Source organism: Strix aluco, chromosome 3 (genome assembly GCF_031877795.1).
Source record: "Strix aluco isolate bStrAlu1 chromosome 3, bStrAlu1.hap1, whole genome shotgun sequence".
Classification (NCBI taxonomy): Eukaryota; Metazoa; Chordata; class Aves; order Strigiformes; family Strigidae; genus Strix; species Strix aluco.
The window spans coordinates 104,837,907-104,857,750 of record NC_133933.1 but is presented as its reverse complement, the minus strand read 5'-3'; the positions used below and the strand labels follow the sequence as shown (position 1 = coordinate 104,857,750).

The 19,844-nt window shown below is 39.9% G+C and overlaps 1 protein-coding gene across 4 annotated transcripts in view; it reads left to right on the top strand.

The window, feature by feature from the left end:
- BEND6 (BEN domain containing 6) overlaps positions 1–19,844 on the top strand; it is a 28,538-nt gene that overhangs the window by 2,009 nt on the left and 6,685 nt on the right. Inside the window, exons 2-9 of one of the 4 annotated variants that reach the window (XM_074819860.1) lie at positions 536–696; positions 1,700–1,841; positions 10,853–11,081; positions 11,187–11,332; positions 11,839–11,937; positions 12,298–12,499; positions 17,653–17,870; positions 19,232–19,424. In XM_074819860.1, the coding sequence (XP_074675961.1) occupies positions 10,886–11,081; positions 11,187–11,332; positions 11,839–11,937; positions 12,298–12,499; positions 17,653–17,870; positions 19,232–19,424 (1,054 nt within the window). In that variant the 5' untranslated portion in view covers positions 536–696; positions 1,700–1,841; positions 10,853–10,885. Of the gene's footprint in view, positions 1–535; positions 697–1,699; positions 1,854–10,852; positions 11,082–11,186; positions 11,333–11,838; positions 11,938–12,297; positions 12,500–17,652; positions 17,871–19,231; positions 19,425–19,844 lie in introns of all 4 variants that reach the window. The other 3 variants (XM_074819862.1, XM_074819859.1, XM_074819861.1) reach the window with 3 other exon arrangements.

Below are 19,844 nucleotides of genomic sequence, written 5' to 3'. Positions count from 1 at the left end.
TTTCACATTGTTCTCTGGTAACGGTGCATAGAAAACATTTGACAGGCAAATCTCTAATGTTAGCTTGTTAGTTTAAGGTTTATAGCTTTTCCCTTCTAAGACTTAGAGCTCATTGGTGTCTTGAGGGTAATATTTTGCCAAAAGGATATAATAAATTTCATGACAACTGCTTTTTTTTTTTTTTTCAAATGCAAAAGAGAGTACAGTTTAGTACAAGAAATGCTGACGTGTGATTTTTCAGAGAGCTACTGCTCCAGGCTTCTGAGTCAACTGTCTCGTGTGTATACCAAACTGCTGCTATGGCTTGCTTTATATTCATTACTGCTCTGTGCTTGTTAAATACTGCGGGTTTTGGTAGTGTGGTTAAAATATTACTTCTATGGCAAATAAACTTTAAGTTGCTGAAGTTATTTTTAATGTGAAATAAGCAAACTATATGTAGGTAGATTTTTTTTTTTTCCCCACAAACAGTAATAAAAGAGAAATTAAAAGAAGTTTTATATGTATAGTATTTTTAATCTAAGCTTCTTTACAGAATGTTTTTCAGGGAACTTTTCATAAATCTTAAGCATGATAAACAGAGAAGAGAAAAGGAATGAAGAGAGAAGGTTAAAACAAAACCTCTCAGCTGAGATTTGACCTCAGAAGGAGAATTCCGGAGCTGAAGCTATTTCAGAGAAGAGGAAGTAAAAGAAGGTAATGAGTCTTGAGACTACTTGTGACAAGAGTGTGTGGAATGGCAAGGGTGGTCAGAAAAGAGATCTAAGTTGTTGAGAGGCTGAATTAAGTCCAAAAGTGTTTTATAATCTAAGAAGGCAGCCATCAACCTGAAATAAGGTTTGCTGCCATTTCAGAGTACGCATGATGTGGCTGCACTTTTGCAGAGACGTGGGAAGGTGGGAGGTAGTGTTCGGCAGATGCTTGTTTTGACGAGGATCACAGGGAAACAGAGCAGTGACAGTCAGGGGCATAGCAGAAGTTTTTGGCAAGAGGTTTGGAAGCAGCCTTTTACTTGAGCAGTGCTGAGGGAGGAGGTGGTGATAAGTACTTGGGCAGAGGGATGAAAAACAAAAGTTCTGCTTCAGAGACTCCACAGAAAGGGGTGACCAGCAAAAGCTTGCAGTGGAAAAGGACAGGACAGGACAGGAGGATGTTTCTCTGGTTGCAGTCACTCTTGAATGCAGCTGTTTACCTACTTTCCCAAGCTTCGTGAGGGTGTGGAACAGCATGGAAATTATGTCAAACTTCTGCAGTTTAATGGAAGAGTTGAGCAGGGAATGTGTTGTAGCAGCAGCAGCAGCCCTCCTGCAGGGAGACAAGGCAGTGTTGACCTAAAATATTCTTTCAGCCAGTCTCTCATGATAACCTGTTCTGACTTAGCAGTACTGCTCAGCAACGCTGAAGGCAAAGATACTTTCTTCCCTTACCCTTGGCCCGTATGCAGAATTGCAGTACCATCTATGGACTAGTGCATATTCCTTGATAATGTATGTGAGATTCAGAAACACTTTTTAAAAGAAACTAAAATCCTAGCTGAGTACTATGGGTTAGGCTGAAAGGAGGAAAAAAAAAAAAAAAAAAAGATGGTATTTTGAGTGGAGAAACCGTGTCTGCAGAGATCTGCTGACTTCCCCCAATGCGAGCTGTAGGATTCAAGGGCACTCTACAACTCTGCGAAGGCATCCCTCTGCTTCTACAGATTCAGGCCTTGTGGACCTCATCTTGCAATTATAAGACTCCCTGTATCAGTGAGCTGAAAGAAGAAGGTCACATGCTAGATCTGGTGATGTGGACATAAGAATAGGAGATGATATATGATACCATTTCAGAAGAGTTGCTGAGTAAGTGAGAGGGTAAGATCATTTCCTTTCACTGGAATGTAGGTATGCTTTAAAGATTGTGTTTCTACTAATTAATTATAATTAAGTAAAATATTCTGCTTAAATGACTACTTAACTGGTTAGAAGGGTTCTCTAATCATCTAATACTTCTTAACAAAATATTTGGGGTTTTTTCTAATCAAACGGGAACCAAAGTAAATACAGTAAAAACCAAAGAAGGAAGCAAAGTAAATACAGAAAACATCATAGTATCTGAGTATTATCAACTCCATTCAATGAAATAATTGGCCTTCCCTCTCAATATTCTACTTCACGGGTTACATGTTGTCCTCAGTGTGCTTCCTAGCAGTTTAAGCATGATATATGAGAAAATGTTGTGGGAGTTTCTGGTAAATGATTAAACCTTATAAAATACATTCTTCAGCTGAAAGAATAACAATTTCCAGCTGGATATAGGCATCGCATTTCAAAAAACTCTGTTATGTGAAATGATATGTTCTAAATTCAGCAAGGTTATTGCAAATCTTCGTTCTGCAAAACTTGTTAAATTGTTCACTCCATACAGTGCTTTGTATGTTTGGAAGGCACACTAGCATTAGTTCTCACAATATCCTTGAAATTAGGTAGACATGTATTATTATTTCAGATCCTTTGAAAAGAGAAGTTAAATTGTAAAGGTTGTATGGTTTACTCAAGACCAAACTGTGTGATTCCAGTGCTACAGACTAGACCCTTCCCATGACTGGAACATTTTGCTGTCTTCAGATCTCTTCAGTGACCATGTAAAACAAAATTCCTGCCTGCCCATTTTATATATGTAGAGGTAATTGTCCCTATTTTGCAGGTTCATCAACTCACACAACATGCATGTTTTGATTCCCCCTGTTTATTAGACTGAATATAAATCGAATGGAGTATGAGCCATGCAGTTGTACACTCACAGCTTACAGTGTTGCTGGAAAAATGCTGGCAGGAATTCTGTGGGCATAAATTGACTTTGCAGACAGAGAGGCTGATCTTGAGCCTAGATGGAAATATACTGCTATAGCTCCTCTTGCCTTTTTTTTTTTTTTTTTTTTTATTACAGCAGTGGTATGCCCCTTTGTCCTTGGTTAAAATTTGCTTTGTATTCACTTTTGGCAGTGTTTAATGTAGCAGTTGTCAATCTGAATGTGGCTTTGCATCCCAGAGGGAATTGCACTTCATTAGTATTTTATGTGTATAACTGGAAGTTGTTTCAGGATTGTTTCAGACTGATATATAACACTTGTCATTTAGCTCATATTAATTTATAAAGTTAGGTTGAACTACATACACTAAAAAGGCATTTAATTTTACAGGAGGGGAAAAAATGGCTCTAATAAGGTTTGAGGTTGTTATCCTTGCAGGGAAGATGCCTTTCTGTCAATTCTCCTAAGTCCACAAAGAACTTATCTTAATTGCAGTAATATTCCCTGGAGTAAGAGGACAACGTATATGCTCTTGTTCTAGCTCATGACCTTTAATAGTAATGCAGAATTTTTTTTCTTAACTGGAGATCATCAAGTTCATTCCCTCCTACCAACATGCTGCAAAAACAGAGCAATTGAGGAAGAGCTTTGGAGTTGAAGAACAGGCACTTTGAGTATTAACCAAAGGCATGACTTCTAATCTATCATCACTCACCTGTGACAGCTAATAAAGACATATGAGTAGAGATAGTTAAGATGCCACTAGGCTCAAGCCTGGAATTTCCTAGTTGCTATTTCACTTCTGTGCTCTTAGAGTTGAAGGGAGAATGTCACTGACAGTAAATGCTTTGGGGCAGCACAGCTTATTGAAAGGTGTAAGATAGCTTATGCCATCTTATAAAAAGAGTAAGATGCATCCTCTTATAAGCTCTCACATCAGGTTATCAGTGGGTTTCTTTGAACAAGTCCAATTTGAAAGTACCTTAGTGGCATATGGAAAGTATGTCTGATATTTTTTCAGCCTTTTAGAAAAAGGGTATTTGACTGCTTGGGCTGTTACATAGAGCAAGTGCACAGTTTTTGCACCTCAGCACAGATTTGTACGTGGTCAAACTTTTCCTACTCATGTTGCGTTCCCGTAAACACCTTTAGACAAAATAAGCAAATACATCACTGGCCTTTATAATTTAGGAGCTGTTAAGATCTGTTGTGTTGAATTACCCGAGCCAGACTGGAATGAGTACGGCCAAGTGTTGGACTCTGCAGAGTCATGCTGACTTGTTTCTCCTCCTAGACTACCTACTGCTTCTAAGAGTTTGGATATATTAACCTGTATGGAAAGAGCTTTCACATGACTTCAAATTCCTGTAGCTTAGGTGTCTCATCCAGTTCAATAAATAAACTGATTTTTGTTGGTCTGTATATTAATACATTTTGTTGAGCATGGCATTTGCAAACAAGCAGATCAGAGTGGGTATTAGTTTTCCATCTGTTGGCTGTGAAATAGCTATTTAATAAAGATACTAATCTGTGATGTAGCATTAAGATAACTACTTGTGCCTTGTTGTTTTGCATCTTGATATCTTTATGGGGGTCTTTCACTGAGTGTGGGATTAAAATACAGATAAATAAATATATATGGTTTGTAGGCATGTGAGGTATCTAAGCTCCTATTTAAACTCAGTTCAATCATTGGGACCCAGAGAACAATATGCTTCCCTAAATGTATGTGTTTAGTGCCATTTGAGGTGCCTGGAGTTAGTAACCACCCTCATGAGCCTCGAAGAGGGTTTAGGCCCTCTGTGAGATATGTGCCCATCAGAAGAGGCAGTTAAGCATAATAATTTATGGTATCTAAGATTGCACTGTGCATTTCTTTTTAGGCAACTGAATTGAGCCCTGGATCATTTGAAATAAACTGAATTGCTCTCCAGGGAGCTTTAATTGTGTTCAACAGGGGCTTGATTCTTATGACTGTTGGAGTTGCTCAAGGCTGAGACATCTCCAAAGGGACCACAGTTGTGATAAAAGACCTGTGGGACATTCACACTTCTGGAGTAGCAGCTGAAGGCCAAGCAGAATACGAGAGGACACTGATGCTAGACACCTACATTTAGGAAGCCAAATTGATCCCTATATCTCCAGTGATTACAATGATAACTTAGATACCTGGTGCACCACTGACACCTAAATGTAAGCATCTTAATCTAGAACTGAATCCTGGTACTGAAATCCCAATAATGATGCTAGATTGCTATCTTGCAATTTATTAAAATGAATGCTGTTAGCTGAATAAATTATTAGTTAGAACAAAAGTTTGGTACTTCTAGACATACTAAATATACCTGCTTAATAAATTCATTATTCATACTTTCCTGTCACTCAGTATTACAAATAAAATTAATGGTTTGATGCAAAAATCTGAGCTTTTTTAAGCCACAGTCCTACAAAGGGCTTTAGCATATTTGGGTATTAATGTTATTTTATAGAACTTCTAGGTTGCTAAAACTCACATCATGGAGAGCACTACTGTGAAAAATAATAATGGCTTCATGAATTCCTTGGGCCACTCAAATGGATTTTAATGTGTGGGACAAGGTATGGGCCAAATTCTGCGTATAATCCTGTGGATTGTAAATGCTGCTGAGGCTTTGAAGTCAACGAGACAATCTGCGTACATAAGGCCAGATGATGTCACTTTACCATGAATAGCATCACTTCTTAGAAAAGTATTGCAGATGATTTCATATCTAGTCACACCAGGATAGCGATCTTCGGTCAGGAAGTGAGCTGTTGGATATCAGTAATAGAAATCGTGTAGTTTTATCCTTCCTGTGGAAGACAGTGGGATCATTTCTGTGCAGTTATAGTCTTGAAGGCTGCAGTAATGTTCTGATAGATGCTCCCCCAGATTTCCAGCTGAATTTGGAACACAGTGATACTGATAATTCTGGAAAATCTGTACTATTTCTCAGCTGAGAGCAGCAGATTTGTGCTTTTAAGTCATATTTTCCCATGAAATGTCTAAGATATCACACTTTAAATCTTTCAAGCACTAACAACACTTCTGCATTCTTCCGACAGTACCTAATTCTGCTGAAATCATTAGTAAATCTTACACTGGTTTCAGGGGAATAAGATTAGAACCCACAACAGGATATATAACATTTTGCATCATACACTTGCTACAGAGAACTGGGAATTTTGAGACTTCAGTGCAGCCCAAGAGTTTTACACCAACATTGTATTTAATGTCCTGACAAGTTCAGTGTAAAATTCCACAGTCTAAGTAACACAGACCAAATCTGTGACTACCACTCATCATGCTGAATTGGAAACAAATAGTTTTGAGTGAGGTAGATGAATTTCCAGCCCCATAAAGGTTGTTTTTTCTTTTTGTCTAAGGAAAACTAGGATTATCAAAGGCTGAATTTAGAGGGTAGATAATACAAAATGTTAGTACTTTATTATGGATCTGTGTTGCACAGTTGTGGTACTGTTTCTTGTTTTGCTGAAATCGGTGGCAAAGCTCTGTTTTAAGCTGGCAGAATTGAGTGGGCCTACAATCTCATGTTGTAAATTTGTAATACTTTACACTGCGTTTACTGAAAGGAAAGAGAAATAATGATCTCAGCATGCCATCTGCCAACTCTCCGGCTGAATGGAACAGACTATGTCAGTCAAAGGGTGAAATATGTCTTTAAATTACTTTTGTGGTTTTGGGGTTTTTTTTTTTTTTTGGTGCTGGCTTTTTGGGTTGCTTAGTAACAATATTCTGTGTGCAAATTTGTAGCATCTGTGCAGAATTTGAGGTGTTAACATGTTTGTAAAAATTAGGAGTCCAATTAATGTTTCCTCTGCAGAGCGTTAAAATTAAATGGCTTCTTCCTTTTTTTTTTACCCCTTCTACAAATTACCTGCTTTCAGAAAAAAGACAGATTTGTGTCTTAGAATAGTGAAAAATCATAAATTTGCATTTCAGTACTTCTCAAAGGAGTAGCTAGTGTTTTCAGATGGAGAATACAGCAGAATTAAATAACTTGCAAAACATAAGTGGCTTTCAAAGGTCATATAATTCTGTCTTTGTGGTTAGTAGCTGCACACAGGGTAATGTCTGTGAACGATTATATATCTTCCAATTAAACCACTGAACAAAGCAGTCAGTGTCAGAAATCTTACCTGATGACTTGCAGCACTGTGTTAGAAAGCTTTAAAACAGAGAACCAAATATCCTTTAACAGACTCCATCCTTTTGGCTCCATATAGCAGAAGGTCTACTGGAATCTATCCTACTATTCAAAATCTATTCAAAAATAGAAAAAGCTAATATAGGATGGGTTGGGCCAAGCCAGCTTCTTTAAGGAGACATATCTACCCCTGTATAGTCACTGAAAAGTCAGTGGAGAGAAATAGGCTCTTGCAGACAGTAAGTCATCTATCTGCTGTCTTTTAGATACGTGTCTTAGGGTGAGATGAGTCACCTCTCTTTCTGTGGTGACTGAGCCAGACGTGGCTAGACAACCTCTCACTTTTAAGGCAGTAAAAATTTGGTAAGATTAATCCCACTCCTCAAGATTTTTTTTCCCCCTGATGGTACAATATATTTTGCCTTTCATCTGTTTTGGCAAATAAAACGTTTTAGAGGGAGGCATCTGTAGCAGTCCTGACTCAGACAAGGTTCACATTGACTCCAGTGGGAGAACAGGGTGAGAAAACACTGCAGGACTTCTCTTCCTCTAAGTGAAGTATTTTACTGTTCCTTTTCTTCATTAGAGACATTTTGTTCTACATTTCCATTCCCTTTAATCACTGGCTAGAGATGATGCCAACAGACAGTTAGGTATTATCCCCAGGGCCCATGGATTGTCACAATAAATTCTGTGAAAAGACATAGTTTGATTAATGTCTACTGCAGGACCTGAAGCCATAGCACCATAACACAACAATACTAACAATCAACCATTTCACTCTGTTCTTTTTATTTGGCAATGTAATAATTTTGTCATTTTATCTGTAATGTAAGCAGTTGAGCTGATGCCCAGTAGAGTTGCAGCAGAGGAGAGGGGACCTGGCCAGTTGCTGTTGTTGCCCAACAACTGCTTTCCTGCCTTGGCCCCTTCAAAAGCAACAGGAGCAACAGGACTGAGCACAAGCCTCAGAAAGCTGCCAGAAGGATTTTGGACTCCTGCTGGGAGCTAAAGGAGTGGATCACCCCATCCCTCCTCCATGACTATTTGCGAAATCCATTCCTTATTTCTCTCAGCATTCTATGTAGTTTATATTTTAACTTGGCAGCTTTTAAGACTTTTGGTGAAATCAGTTTAGCTGTTTACTAGTACACCCTGCCACCACAGGTAAGAATCTTGGCAGCTCAAAAGAGCTTTATAGGTAATGTAGACAAATTGCTGAGCTCTGAGTCCTGGCATGACCATGGTAAAAATTGTCCCTAGCTTTGAGTGGCAGGATGGATTTTTGTGGATCCAGGTGCTTGTCTGTTGTAAAGACTGTGCAAGGGATTTTGCTGGCCATGGCCTTCTCAGCGGCTAACAGTGGCACCAGGCTGCTGTCGTGGGCTCCGAGCATCCAGAAGTCCACATATCTGTTGACTTCATTCAGCTGTAAAACACATACACAAGCCTGATACCTTCCACAAGCTGTTGGACTTGCTACTGATGTGCACAGGGTTAGCACAGTGTGTACATGAATAGCCCCAGTGCTGTGGGGAATCATCTCTTACCCTCCATGCTGCGAACAGCCTGTGTCCTCAGTGTGTCCCTGGAAATCCTGGGCTGGTTTGCTAACCCTGCACAAGCAGAGACCACAAGAACGTCTCATGGCTCAGAGAATATTTGTCTCAATACAAAATGAGAGACAACGTACAAACTGTTAGAGGACTACAGGGAAACAAAAAAAGTATAGAAGTCAGTCAGCTGTTAGTCTTAGCACACTGGCAGCTCCAACTTTGCTGCAATTCTGTTGCTTTTATGTGGACTTTTAGGGGGGGTAACAAAGAAGCTCGCAACTGCCAAAGGCCAAGGAGTGGAAAGCTCAAAGTCGTTTCATTTGAGAATCAAAGAACTGCGTGATGGGGATTGCTCTGCTGGGTTGATTAGAGGTAGAAGTTAACATCTTCCTGCCAGATGAAAAATGTTAAGGTGACTGGGGTATATACTCAAGCATTTGAAAAAGAAGGAAGAATACTGATGCTCAATGTGATTGCATGCACCAGCTGTTTTAAATCTGGTATTTGTTGTTCAGACAAACATGCTATTTCATTTTGGACCTCACCTATCCCTAGTGAGGTCAGTGCTGAAACTTTTTTCTTTGGGTTCTGCTTTGTCTAAATAAACATATAGAATATATATAATGAATAAACGTTCATTTGAATGATCCTTGTCTGTGGTACAAGGATTCACTCAGCATGGATCGGTGGCAGAATGAGGCCGCCAGTGATTCATGCTAGGCATAGATGTTCAGGCCACTTCCTTTCCAGAATTTACATGGGATGGATGTTTCCCGGTCTTCTAACTCTCTTTAAAGAAAATTAATGTGATTTCTTGCAAACAGTCTTCTTTCTTCAGCAGGGCCATACTTAACAATCCTACTGCTATCACACTCAACGCATTCTGCATAAAAGATTTAATACCGTTCTTAATGGCGATTTCTTACGCCGCTTGCCTCATTGTATCAGTAAACATGTTGACAACAGTGCAGCTGTCTTTCGCAAATTAACAAGTTCACCCCTGTGTGAAAAGCCAGCTCTGGTGAGGTGTAGCACAGACATGGTGAATAGTGGTGAGTTGGGCTTCTGCAAACGAATTGACGTTGCTTCTTAGAGCACTGCAGCCAGATTTTCTCACTTTGACATAATAGCCCCGCATAATTCTCATTCTCCTTTCCTAGCTCTGAGTTACGTTTCTGACAGGCTCTGCATGAGGCATTAGATTTAGTTCCGACTGATTGAGGACAAGTAAATTGCAAATCACACTGTCACGTCTGAGAATTCATGAGTTTTCAGTTCTGTAAAAGTACTTCACCTCTATGAACTGACAGTCTAAACTGTATGTTTGTTGGAAAGAAGATCAAAGTTTGACAAAACCAGATTTTCTATTTATTGTTTTTATCTGATTTAATAATTTTAAAGTAGAAAATATCTTCTCTGAGTATAATGGAAACACTTCAGTGAACCCGTTATATTTCTAGTGGAGTTTAATAATGTATGTTACATTTCATACTTCTGTGTAAGGCATATCAGCTTAATTAGAAAAATAAACCACGAAGTATGACTTGTCCCCTTCTCTCAGTGTAGAACTTCAGTGCTTTAAAAAGCCCAGAAATGGTCCTTTGCTTTAAAAATACTGTTTTATGTAAGCAAATGATTTAGCTGTATATTTGGGTTTGGGTTCTCCTTGTTGCTGTTATTCTTCATGAAGCAGCTCAGCTCTCTTCCAGTCCTCAGCCTGTCATTTCTTTTGTATGTCAAATTTTCCACTGCCAGAATGCGTCATCCCTCACCCAGTCAGTTGTCCTGGATTGTTCTGGGTTGATTTCCTGTGGCTACAATTGTACATCATCTTGCTGCCCGTGAGATGATTAAAAGAGCCCTAGAAGTCATACATCACTCTTAATAGCATGTATAGCTAGTACTTTCCTTTGTCCTAGGGAGAGTTTTTATCACACCTGTACCTTTTAGTCAGAGGCTGGACTGAAAACTTTTGTTTGGGCAAATGTAGTAGTAATAGAGATCCCAGCCAGGAGATAGACTACTACCATCATGGTAGTAATGTGGAAGCAAGGGCTCTGTGAGTGAAAGCTGTTTTCTGTGCATAGTTTTGGAGGCAACTCTCTGATGTGCATGTGTTGAGCAGATCATCTCTCATATTTCAGGGGAGATATAACATGCTGCTTGGCTAGTTTTCACATCCTTAACAGGATATTTTCATACAAGGTTAATTACCAATATCCAGGAATAGGAGGGTTGTTTGGGGCTTTTTAAAGTGTTCTTGTAACATTCCTGTGGCATGACACGGTAACAGCTATTTTTCCTATGACATCCTGCAGGCAGTATCTGTGTAACAAGAAAATCACTTAACAATGAAAAAATTCACACTGTTTGATTTTGTAAATGATAATTCATTACAAATTGGAGAGACTTCGTGGATACAGAACCTTCCCAGTGACGACAATGAACTAGAAAGACTTCTGAAACCAAATGAGCACGTGCTAGTAAACTGGCCTGTGGGAGAAAGAAAGACAGAGAAGCATCTGGTGAAAGTTGTGTACATGAGTGGTGAGTGTAGTTCCAGAGCATCTGTCTGAGATGAAATTTTAATCTAGTTATAAGGTATTGCTATGCAATTTTCTGTGCTTTGGCCTTTTTTTTCCATCACTTCAGATGACCCCCAAGAGCTGGTGGAAATGATGCAAAAGATATTACGAGCAGATGAAATTACAAAAATACAAGTCCTTGGAAAAGGCAAGAGGAAGAGGATAGAAATGATATTCTCAGAAAGTGAGGACAGTGACCTGGATAAAGAACAGGTGAGTTTCTGTCTTTTTGTGCCTGATATTGATAGGCCCATAATGGAATGAAATAGACTGTAACTATTGATTCTTCACAGTACACAAAATATGTATAGTAAAGGTAGGAATACAGGCAGTCTTCACATGGTACCTCAGCACAATAACCTGCTGAGTAATCATTTAGGCCAATAGATTTTGTCCTTTGCTATTAAATAGAAAAGCATTATTCAAGACTTGGATGCTCTGTAGCTCCATTACATTTTCTCCTGTAAGACAGAAATCTGACCACAGCATAAGAAAGGGAAGGGACCAGGTTTTCTGAGCTTTGCATTGTGCTGAGATCTGCAGTGACAAAATGTAGGGAAAGAAAACATAATCTTAACAAAAAGTTGCAAACACATTTTTCAGAAATACTAACCAAGAATGTCAAGTGCACAGTGAATAAAAGTTTATGGTATACTATGAGATACTGTAATGAAAAGCTCTATAGAAATGCAAAGGCACTATTATGATCTTGTTTACAGGGAAAGATGATGAAGCATATAAAAAGAAAGAAATCATTGCAGGCATCTGCTCCTGCCACCATCCTGAGTCAACTTGAAACATCTTTAATTAACAAACAGGTAAACATCTCATTTTCAGCAATTTTAATGTATTAAGCAAAAGCAAACTGAAATGTATTTGTTTAGGGGGGCATAAGACTTTTGTTTTAGTGAAGTTAACTGTTCTAAAAGACACTACCTTAGAAAACTGGTGAATGGAGAACAGAGAGAAGTACCTAACAGTTTCATATTACACTGACATTTCATTTTTAATTTTAACAGGAATGGTAATAACTATGTTCAGTAACAGCTGTTATTAAAATGCACTGATTCTGCTTATGTATTCTGTGTATGAATAATTCTGTGTACAAATTATTCTGATTTAGCCAGATATTTGAATGTTAGTTTTAACGCTTTGATTTTATGTTGTTGTTGCTCTAGATAGCACGGTTTTATTTTTTTCAGAGAGAATCGTATTCAGGAAGCAATTTTCTGTACAGTGAAAGTAGCAGTGATGATGAAGAGCCTTTATTTCAACTATCCAAGGTAGAACTGTGTGCCAAAATAAAAAGTCTCAAGAGGAAACTGACAGACACCATGAGAGAAAACTGCCGCCTAAGGCAGTCCCTGGTGATGCTTCAAGGTAAAGTCAGGGGTAGTATTTTGATGAAGAGGAAAGCCTGAAGGTCATGAAAAGCTTGATTTATAAGAGGCCATTTGGATGGGAATTATGGATGCTTAAGCACCTTACACAATCAAGGCCTACCATTAGCATCAAAGTCTGATACATGGCAACATTTAATTCTGGCAGCACTTAGAAAAAACTGTCTTACATGGAGGCCATGCAATCACACAGTTAGAAATGAAAAAATCTGTCTAAATCCTGTCAGTTGTTCCCAAGAGAACCTTTCTGTATGCTGTGTATAACCATCAGCTAAGCTCAAACACTCCAGTGACCAGTCCAACTAACCTTATTTATTAGTCATCTTTCCTGATCTACTGAAATTTCATAGAATCCCAGGTTGGAAGGGACGTCAAGGATCATCTGGTCCAACATTTCTGGCAAAAGCATGGTCTAGATAAGATGGCCCAGCACTTTGTCCAGCTGAATTTTAAGTGTCCACTGTTGGAGAATCCACCACTTCCCTGGGGAGATTATACCAGTGGCTGATTGTTCTCATTGTGAAAAATTTTCCTCTTGTGTTCAGTCAGAATCTCCCCAGAATTAACTTGTACCCATTACCCCTTGTCCTTTCCATGTCACTCCTTGTAAAAAGGGAGTCTCCATCTTATTTGTAGCCACCGTTTAAATTGCGGAACATTGTGATGAGATCTCCCCTAAGCCTTCTCTTCTCACGGCTGAACAAACCCAATTCTCTCAGCCTTTCCTCATGTGGCAGGCTTGCCTGTCCCTTGATCATCTTTGTGGCCCTCCTCTGGACCCTCTCCAGTCTGTCCACATTTTTTTGTATAGCAGGGACCAAAACTGAACACAGTATTCCAGGTGTGGCCTGACAAGGGCTGAGTAGAGTGGGGCAATGACTCCTTTATCTCTGCTGCTGATGCCCCTGTTGATGTAACCCAGCATCCTGTTGGCTTTCTCTGTCACTGATGCAGCAGCACACTGTTCACTCATATTGAGCTTGTTGTCCACCAGGACCCCCAGGTCCCTTTCCACAGAGCTGCTCCCCAGCCAGGGAGGTCCCAGTCTGTGCTGCACTCCTGGATTATATTTTCCCAGGTACAAGACCTTACACTTGTCCTAGTTGAACTTCCTAAGGTTTTTGTTAGCCCACTCTTCCAGCCTATCCAGGTCTTCCTGCAGGGTGACTCTCCCTTCCAAAGTGTCCACTTCCCCACTCAGTTTGGTATCGTTAGCAAACTTGATCACAGTACACTTGATCTCATCATACAAATCACTTATGAAGATTTTAAACAGTGTTGGGCCCAATATCGATCCCTAGGGGACCCTGCTTGTGACAGGCTGCCAGTTTGAAAAGGAGCTATTTACCACCACCCTCTGGGTCAGCCTGTCAGCCAGTCCTCCACCCACTACACAGACCACTTGTCTAGACCACAATCAGTTTTTCTAGGAGGAGACTCTGGGGGAGTGTATCAAAAGCCTTGGAGAAATCCAAGTAGACAGTGTCTACCGCTCACCCCACATCAACCGAGCAGCTTATTTTGTCATAGAAGGCCATCAGGTTTGTCAAACATGATTTGCCCTCAGTGAATCCATGCTGGCTTTTCCCACTCACGTGTTTCATTTGTGATTTCACGTGTGATAGTGCCCAGGAGGATTTGTTCCATAACTTTTCCAGGGACTGAAGTAAGACTGATGGGCCTATAATTTCCTGGATCCTCCTTTAAGTCCTTCTGGTAGATGGCAGTGACATTAGCCTTCTTCCAGTCTTCTGGGATGTCCCTGATCTCCACAACTTCTCAAAGATTATGGAGAGTGCCCTCACAATGATGTCAGCCAGCTCTTTTAACACCCTCGGTTGGATAATGACAGGGCCATCGATATATAGAGGTCAAGATCCTGTAACAGTTCACATACCAATTCTTCCTTCACTGACAGGGGATCTGTGTTTGCATTAACCTGGATTTTTGTTCCCAAGGCCTGGGGCCGAACAGTGCTCCTAAAGGCAGAGGTAAAGAAAGAGTTGAGAACCTCTGCTTTTTCAGTGTTGTTGGTGACTGATTCACCTCTCCTGTTTAACAGCAGGCCAATATTTTCCTTCTGTTTCTGCTTATTGTTTACTTCTTGTAGTTTTTTGACACCTCTGGCCAATTTCTATTCAAGCTGAGCTTTTGATTTTGTAACTTCATCTCCGCGTGCCCTGGCAATGCCCTTGTAGTTCTTAACAGGTATTTGTCCATTTTTCCATCTCTGATATGCTTCTCTTTTGGATTTGAGCAGACTCAGAAGCTTGAAGTTAAGCCAGGGCATTCTTTTTCTCCACGAAGTTCCCTCACCTTTAAAGGGGATGAACTGTTTCTGTGCTTCTAGGAAAGCATTCTAGAAAAACTCCCAGCACTTGTTAGCTCCTTTATCTTCCATGGAAGCTTCCCACGGAATCCCTCCCAACTGAGCTCTGACCAAGCTGAAGTTTGCTCTTCTAAAATCTAAAAGCTTTATCTTAGTACTAACCTTCAGTGTGCTCAGCAGGATCCCTAACTCCATGATACTGTGATCGCTGCAGCCAAGGCTGTCACCAAGTGAGATACTACAAATCAGGTCTTCTTGGTCTGCGAGTAGCAAGTCCAGCAGTGCCTCATTCCTGGTTGGCACATCTAATATTTGTATGAGGAAGCGGTCCTCCACGCATTCCAGGAACTTGATGGATGACATGTGAGCTGCTGTATTGTTCTTCCAACAAATATCTGGTTCTCTTGACCTGAAGCTTGCTTAAGTGACCCAAATACTTCTTTGGCCTTATCATCTTGGTTTGGAGGTCAGTAGCAGACGCCTACTGTAAGATCCCCCTTGGAGATGACCCCTCTGATCTTGACCCGTGAGCATTCAATAGGGCTTCCACAATCAACATAGCTGACTTCTATACATTCAAGGTTCTCCTAAACATATAGTGCAACTCCTCCTCCTGTTCTTCCCTGCCTGTCTTTATGAAACAGCCAATTGTGATCCTCCAGTCATGTGAGTTGTCCCACCATGTTTCAGTTATTCCTATGATATAATAACTTCCTGACTGGGCATGGAGCTCCAGTTCCTCCTGTTTGTTCCCCAGGCAGCATTGGTATACGTACACTTGAGGTGGTTGGTCTTCTGGTTCTCATCTTGGGAGGCAGCTAAGGCACATTTGTCGCTGCTCTGGTTGGCCTGGCTTATTCCCCAGTTGGTTGCAATGGCATGAGCATTGCCACTTTGGACCTTGCGCCCCAAGTCCTTCAGTTTAAAGCCTGCCTTACCAAGTTGGCCAGCCTGCTGCCAAAGATTCCTCTGCCTCTTCTAGACAGGTGGATCCCATCCCTCCCTAGCAGGCTATAGTCATTGAAGAATGTTCTATTGTCATAAAAGTCAAAACCCTCATGATGGCACCTGCCATGAAGCCAGAAGTTGATTTGCATTATATGTCTATTTCTGGCTGCACTCTTTCCTCTAATTGGTAAAGTTGAAGAAAAGATAACTTGAGTACCAATACTTTTCGCTTGCACCCCCAGGGCTTTGTAGTCTTCCCTGATTCTGCCCAGGTTCCAGCTTGTGCTGTCATTCGTGTCCACATGAAAATGTAGCAATGGATAGTAGTCTGTGCTCTTGACAAGTTGTGACATCCTCTCAGCAACATCTCCGACCTTAGCTCCCAGAAGGCAGCACACCTCTTGTGACTTCCTGTCAGGTTGACAGATGGGCACCTCAGTGCCCCTCAATAGAAAGTCACCCACTACAAGCACTCGTCACTTCCTTCTGCAGTATGCACTGTGTGCTGCTGGTACAGTTCCTCCTTGCAGACCTTGCTCGTGGGTGTCTGCAGCTGTTAAAGCTTCATATCTGGTCTTGGTTGTAATGCTGGAGGGTGGGGACTGAAGCAGAGTCCTGCTCTTATGGGTCATGAGGGTCCAGGGTGCTTCATTCTCTCTGGTGTCTGCCACAGTACCATGGTTCTGAAACCAACTGCACATCTCTGTCTCGGCCCCTCTAATACTCTGCAGTCTTTTAACTGTTTAATTTTATTTGTTCTAGAATTATCTCGTTTCTAATTACTTTGGTAATTCCTCATTATTGATAATCTGAGTTAGTTCCAGGTGCAACAAATCTAGTCCTTTCCCAGAGGTGAACCACTCTGTTCTTTTATAAATTAATCTTTCATCACTTAGTGATCATCTCTGAAGCCCCTCTTATTTGTCTCCATCTCTTACTCTGGGGCAGCCAAGACTGAATCCAAAATTTCAAAACATTAGCGAATGAATAAGGTTTAAAGAGGATTTGGTCCTTCCCTTGCCAGCTATATCATACCATCCCTAGACAGCCTAGAGTCTTTTTTCTTTTTTTATTGTCATATGACTCTGCAAGTGCTTGTCAGTTTCATTGCCCACCTGATTCCATTCCCTATGTTATTCATCTTGGTTTGAATCATTCACCTCCACCTTTTTGAATATTATTTTTAAACATTTTGTTAGTGTCAGACAACTTTTCTTACACTTTTACATCCATTTGCCTTGCACCTTAAGCACTTGTATTAGTCTTTTACGGTATTTTCTGTAATTTAGTGATTCTGTATCTTGCCAATTCTTCATTCCTTGCATCCTTTTTGCTCAGAATTTATTTTTCTTGATGAAGTCAATAAAAGTTTATATTTGAAAATAAGTATTACTTGGAGAAAAGATTATTTTAAAGATATTCTCTATAGATTAAAAAAGGGAAAAAAGTCTATGCAACCTATGTAACTTCTCTGAAGAAAAAATAATCAGACATAACATTACTTATCCCATATTCAATAGCTTTACAGACTTGTAGAGATTTTGAGATAGCAAAAAGAAAAATGATAAATAGCCTGTTTAGTGCCATGATGGGCATTATCTAATGGTACCTCTTAGCCTTGCAGATCTATCCTATTCTAGAAACAGAGACCAGATCTGCATGGGTGGGGACAGCAGAATGGCAGGAAAATATATGAGAGAATAGGAAAAAAGTATGTTAAAGCATCTTTGCTGACTAGTTTGACACTCTTGCATTATGACAGGAATTTAATAGCAATATGTAATCAGAGTATGTATGTAATTAGAGTCTGAAAGCTTCAGTTACTATTTTACCCCTCACTTTCCATTTGATTTCAGTATTGCCACAGGCAGTCACCCATTTTGAGGAACTGGTAGGGATGGCTGAAGCACTGCTTAAAGGAGGAGTGACATCATCTACATCCAGTCTGCATTCACATGCTGTTTGGAAGGCATCTAACAATCCATTAGCAGATTCATATGCAGCTATGCACAGTAACTCCAGCTCACCAATAACTTTGAATGCAGAAGATGAGGAGCAACAGACTGAAAAACAGGTCAGTTAAAAGGCAACTTCAGGCATAAAAATTAAATCTTTATACAGTACAAACATTACTGTTATAGTATAACAAATATAAAAAATAAGCATCAGTAAAAATCATGTTGTCATCATTGAGTTGATGACGTGACTCATGAGCTCCTTTTGTGCAAAAGGCTCTTTTCATGAGAAACACTGGACTTAATTCAGTGTGCTGGTACACTCTCAAAATCATTTTGATGTTGGTGACTTTGCACATCTGTGACTAAGGGCAGAATGTGGACACATGAAGAAAATACTGAGATCTAGGAATAACTTCCAGCCTAATGTTTTGGTTGCCAAAGGGGAATGGTAGAGTTTCAGAGATAATCTAAGAAAAATACCAGCAGTTTGTTTAAACTGTAAGAAGTAAATGGAGAATGGTATATTTCTGCTCTTGTTCCAGATACTGGCCAGTAGAAATACATACACATATATAGATACTGAATAAAAATATTCCCCTATTCTCTATAATTCTAACAGCATAACTGAGAAATCTGAGGCACAGAGGCTGTACAAGAAATCTGAGGCACAGAGGCTGTATGTGAAAACTATAAAGATATAGCCAAAAGAATAATTCTAGCTTCTGCATTCACAATTTACAGAAACATTCTTACGCACTGAGTCATGCTAATCGGTGGAAATCATTCTTGTGTGTTGTCAAGGGGTCCTAAAAACCAAAGAAATCTATTAAGAATTATCAAGGTGTGATGTTTTGACTGAATATTGCAATACATAAAATTTGACCTAACATCTCCAAAGAAATAAAAATACCTAATTTTCTAAGCAACCTAGACTTACTTAATAGAGGTAGCTCAAAACTGCGCATTAGGAGAGTTCAAATACTTAGGCTGTACAACTGCTGTGTGTAGAAGTCACTCTCAAAGCCCAGGACCAGATGTCACAGTTCTTAGGGCATGTCTGTTTGGAGGCAGGAATATTAGCTTGGGCATAGTGCCATGCTTCTGAGGCTGTACAGAATCCATGCCAGAACTGGACCACAGCCAGCCTGCATGGAGTGCAAGTAGAAGGATTTAGCTATGTCTGAACATGTCCTGTCTCCACTAGTGAGTAACAAGGATTGTTTGGTGAAGTGTTTGCTAGGATGAATGGGGTCCTTAGTCTGCCTCACTCTTGCTTCTGAAAAAAAAATCAACCTGTGTGTATAGTTGCAAACGTTGAATGCTGTGCAGCGTTAATGTCAAGCACACAGTTTGCAGAGATTACATTTGAAATTGTGGTTTAAAAACAGAAAATTAAAAAAAAAAATTCAGAGGTAATACTATATAATATTTCTAGAGAACTGCAATAGTTATGTCTATGACCAATTTTGTTTTCCAGTTCAAGATCGAAAAGTGGCAGATTGCACTTTGTAACAAGAGCAAACCTCAAAAGTTTATAAATGACTTGATGCAAGCACTTTATACACATGAATACATGGCTACACACAGCCTGACAGGTGCAAAGTCCTCCTCTTCAAAGGATAAAGCGGCAAAACCAGCTATGAATCAGAATGAAGTTCAGGAAATCATAGGTGATGACTTGTTAACATTACTCAATGTGGCACTGACTTGACAGAGGGCTTTGTCTGAGGGAGGGGCTGTAATGCTTAACAGCTGGTCTACTCAGGTGATGTGCTGTTTCATATTTCCTTCTTCAGCTACATACTTTTTAAAACCATCTGTTACAAATACTGTCAGTGAAATGCTAAGTAGTAGTATTTCTATTGTGTGAATTTCGTGGGTTTTATTTAGGTGGCTACTCAGGCACAGTGATATTGTAAATTTTTTTAGCCTTTGAAAGGTTAACCTACAACAGTCAAACTCGGAGCATGATGATAACAGATGAGGGAAGGCATGTAGAGGACAGGCTTGGATCAAGTTTAAAATTATGTCTGCTATATTCTGAAGTTAGTGAATGTTATGAATTCTGACATTTTACATAGTGCTGGAGG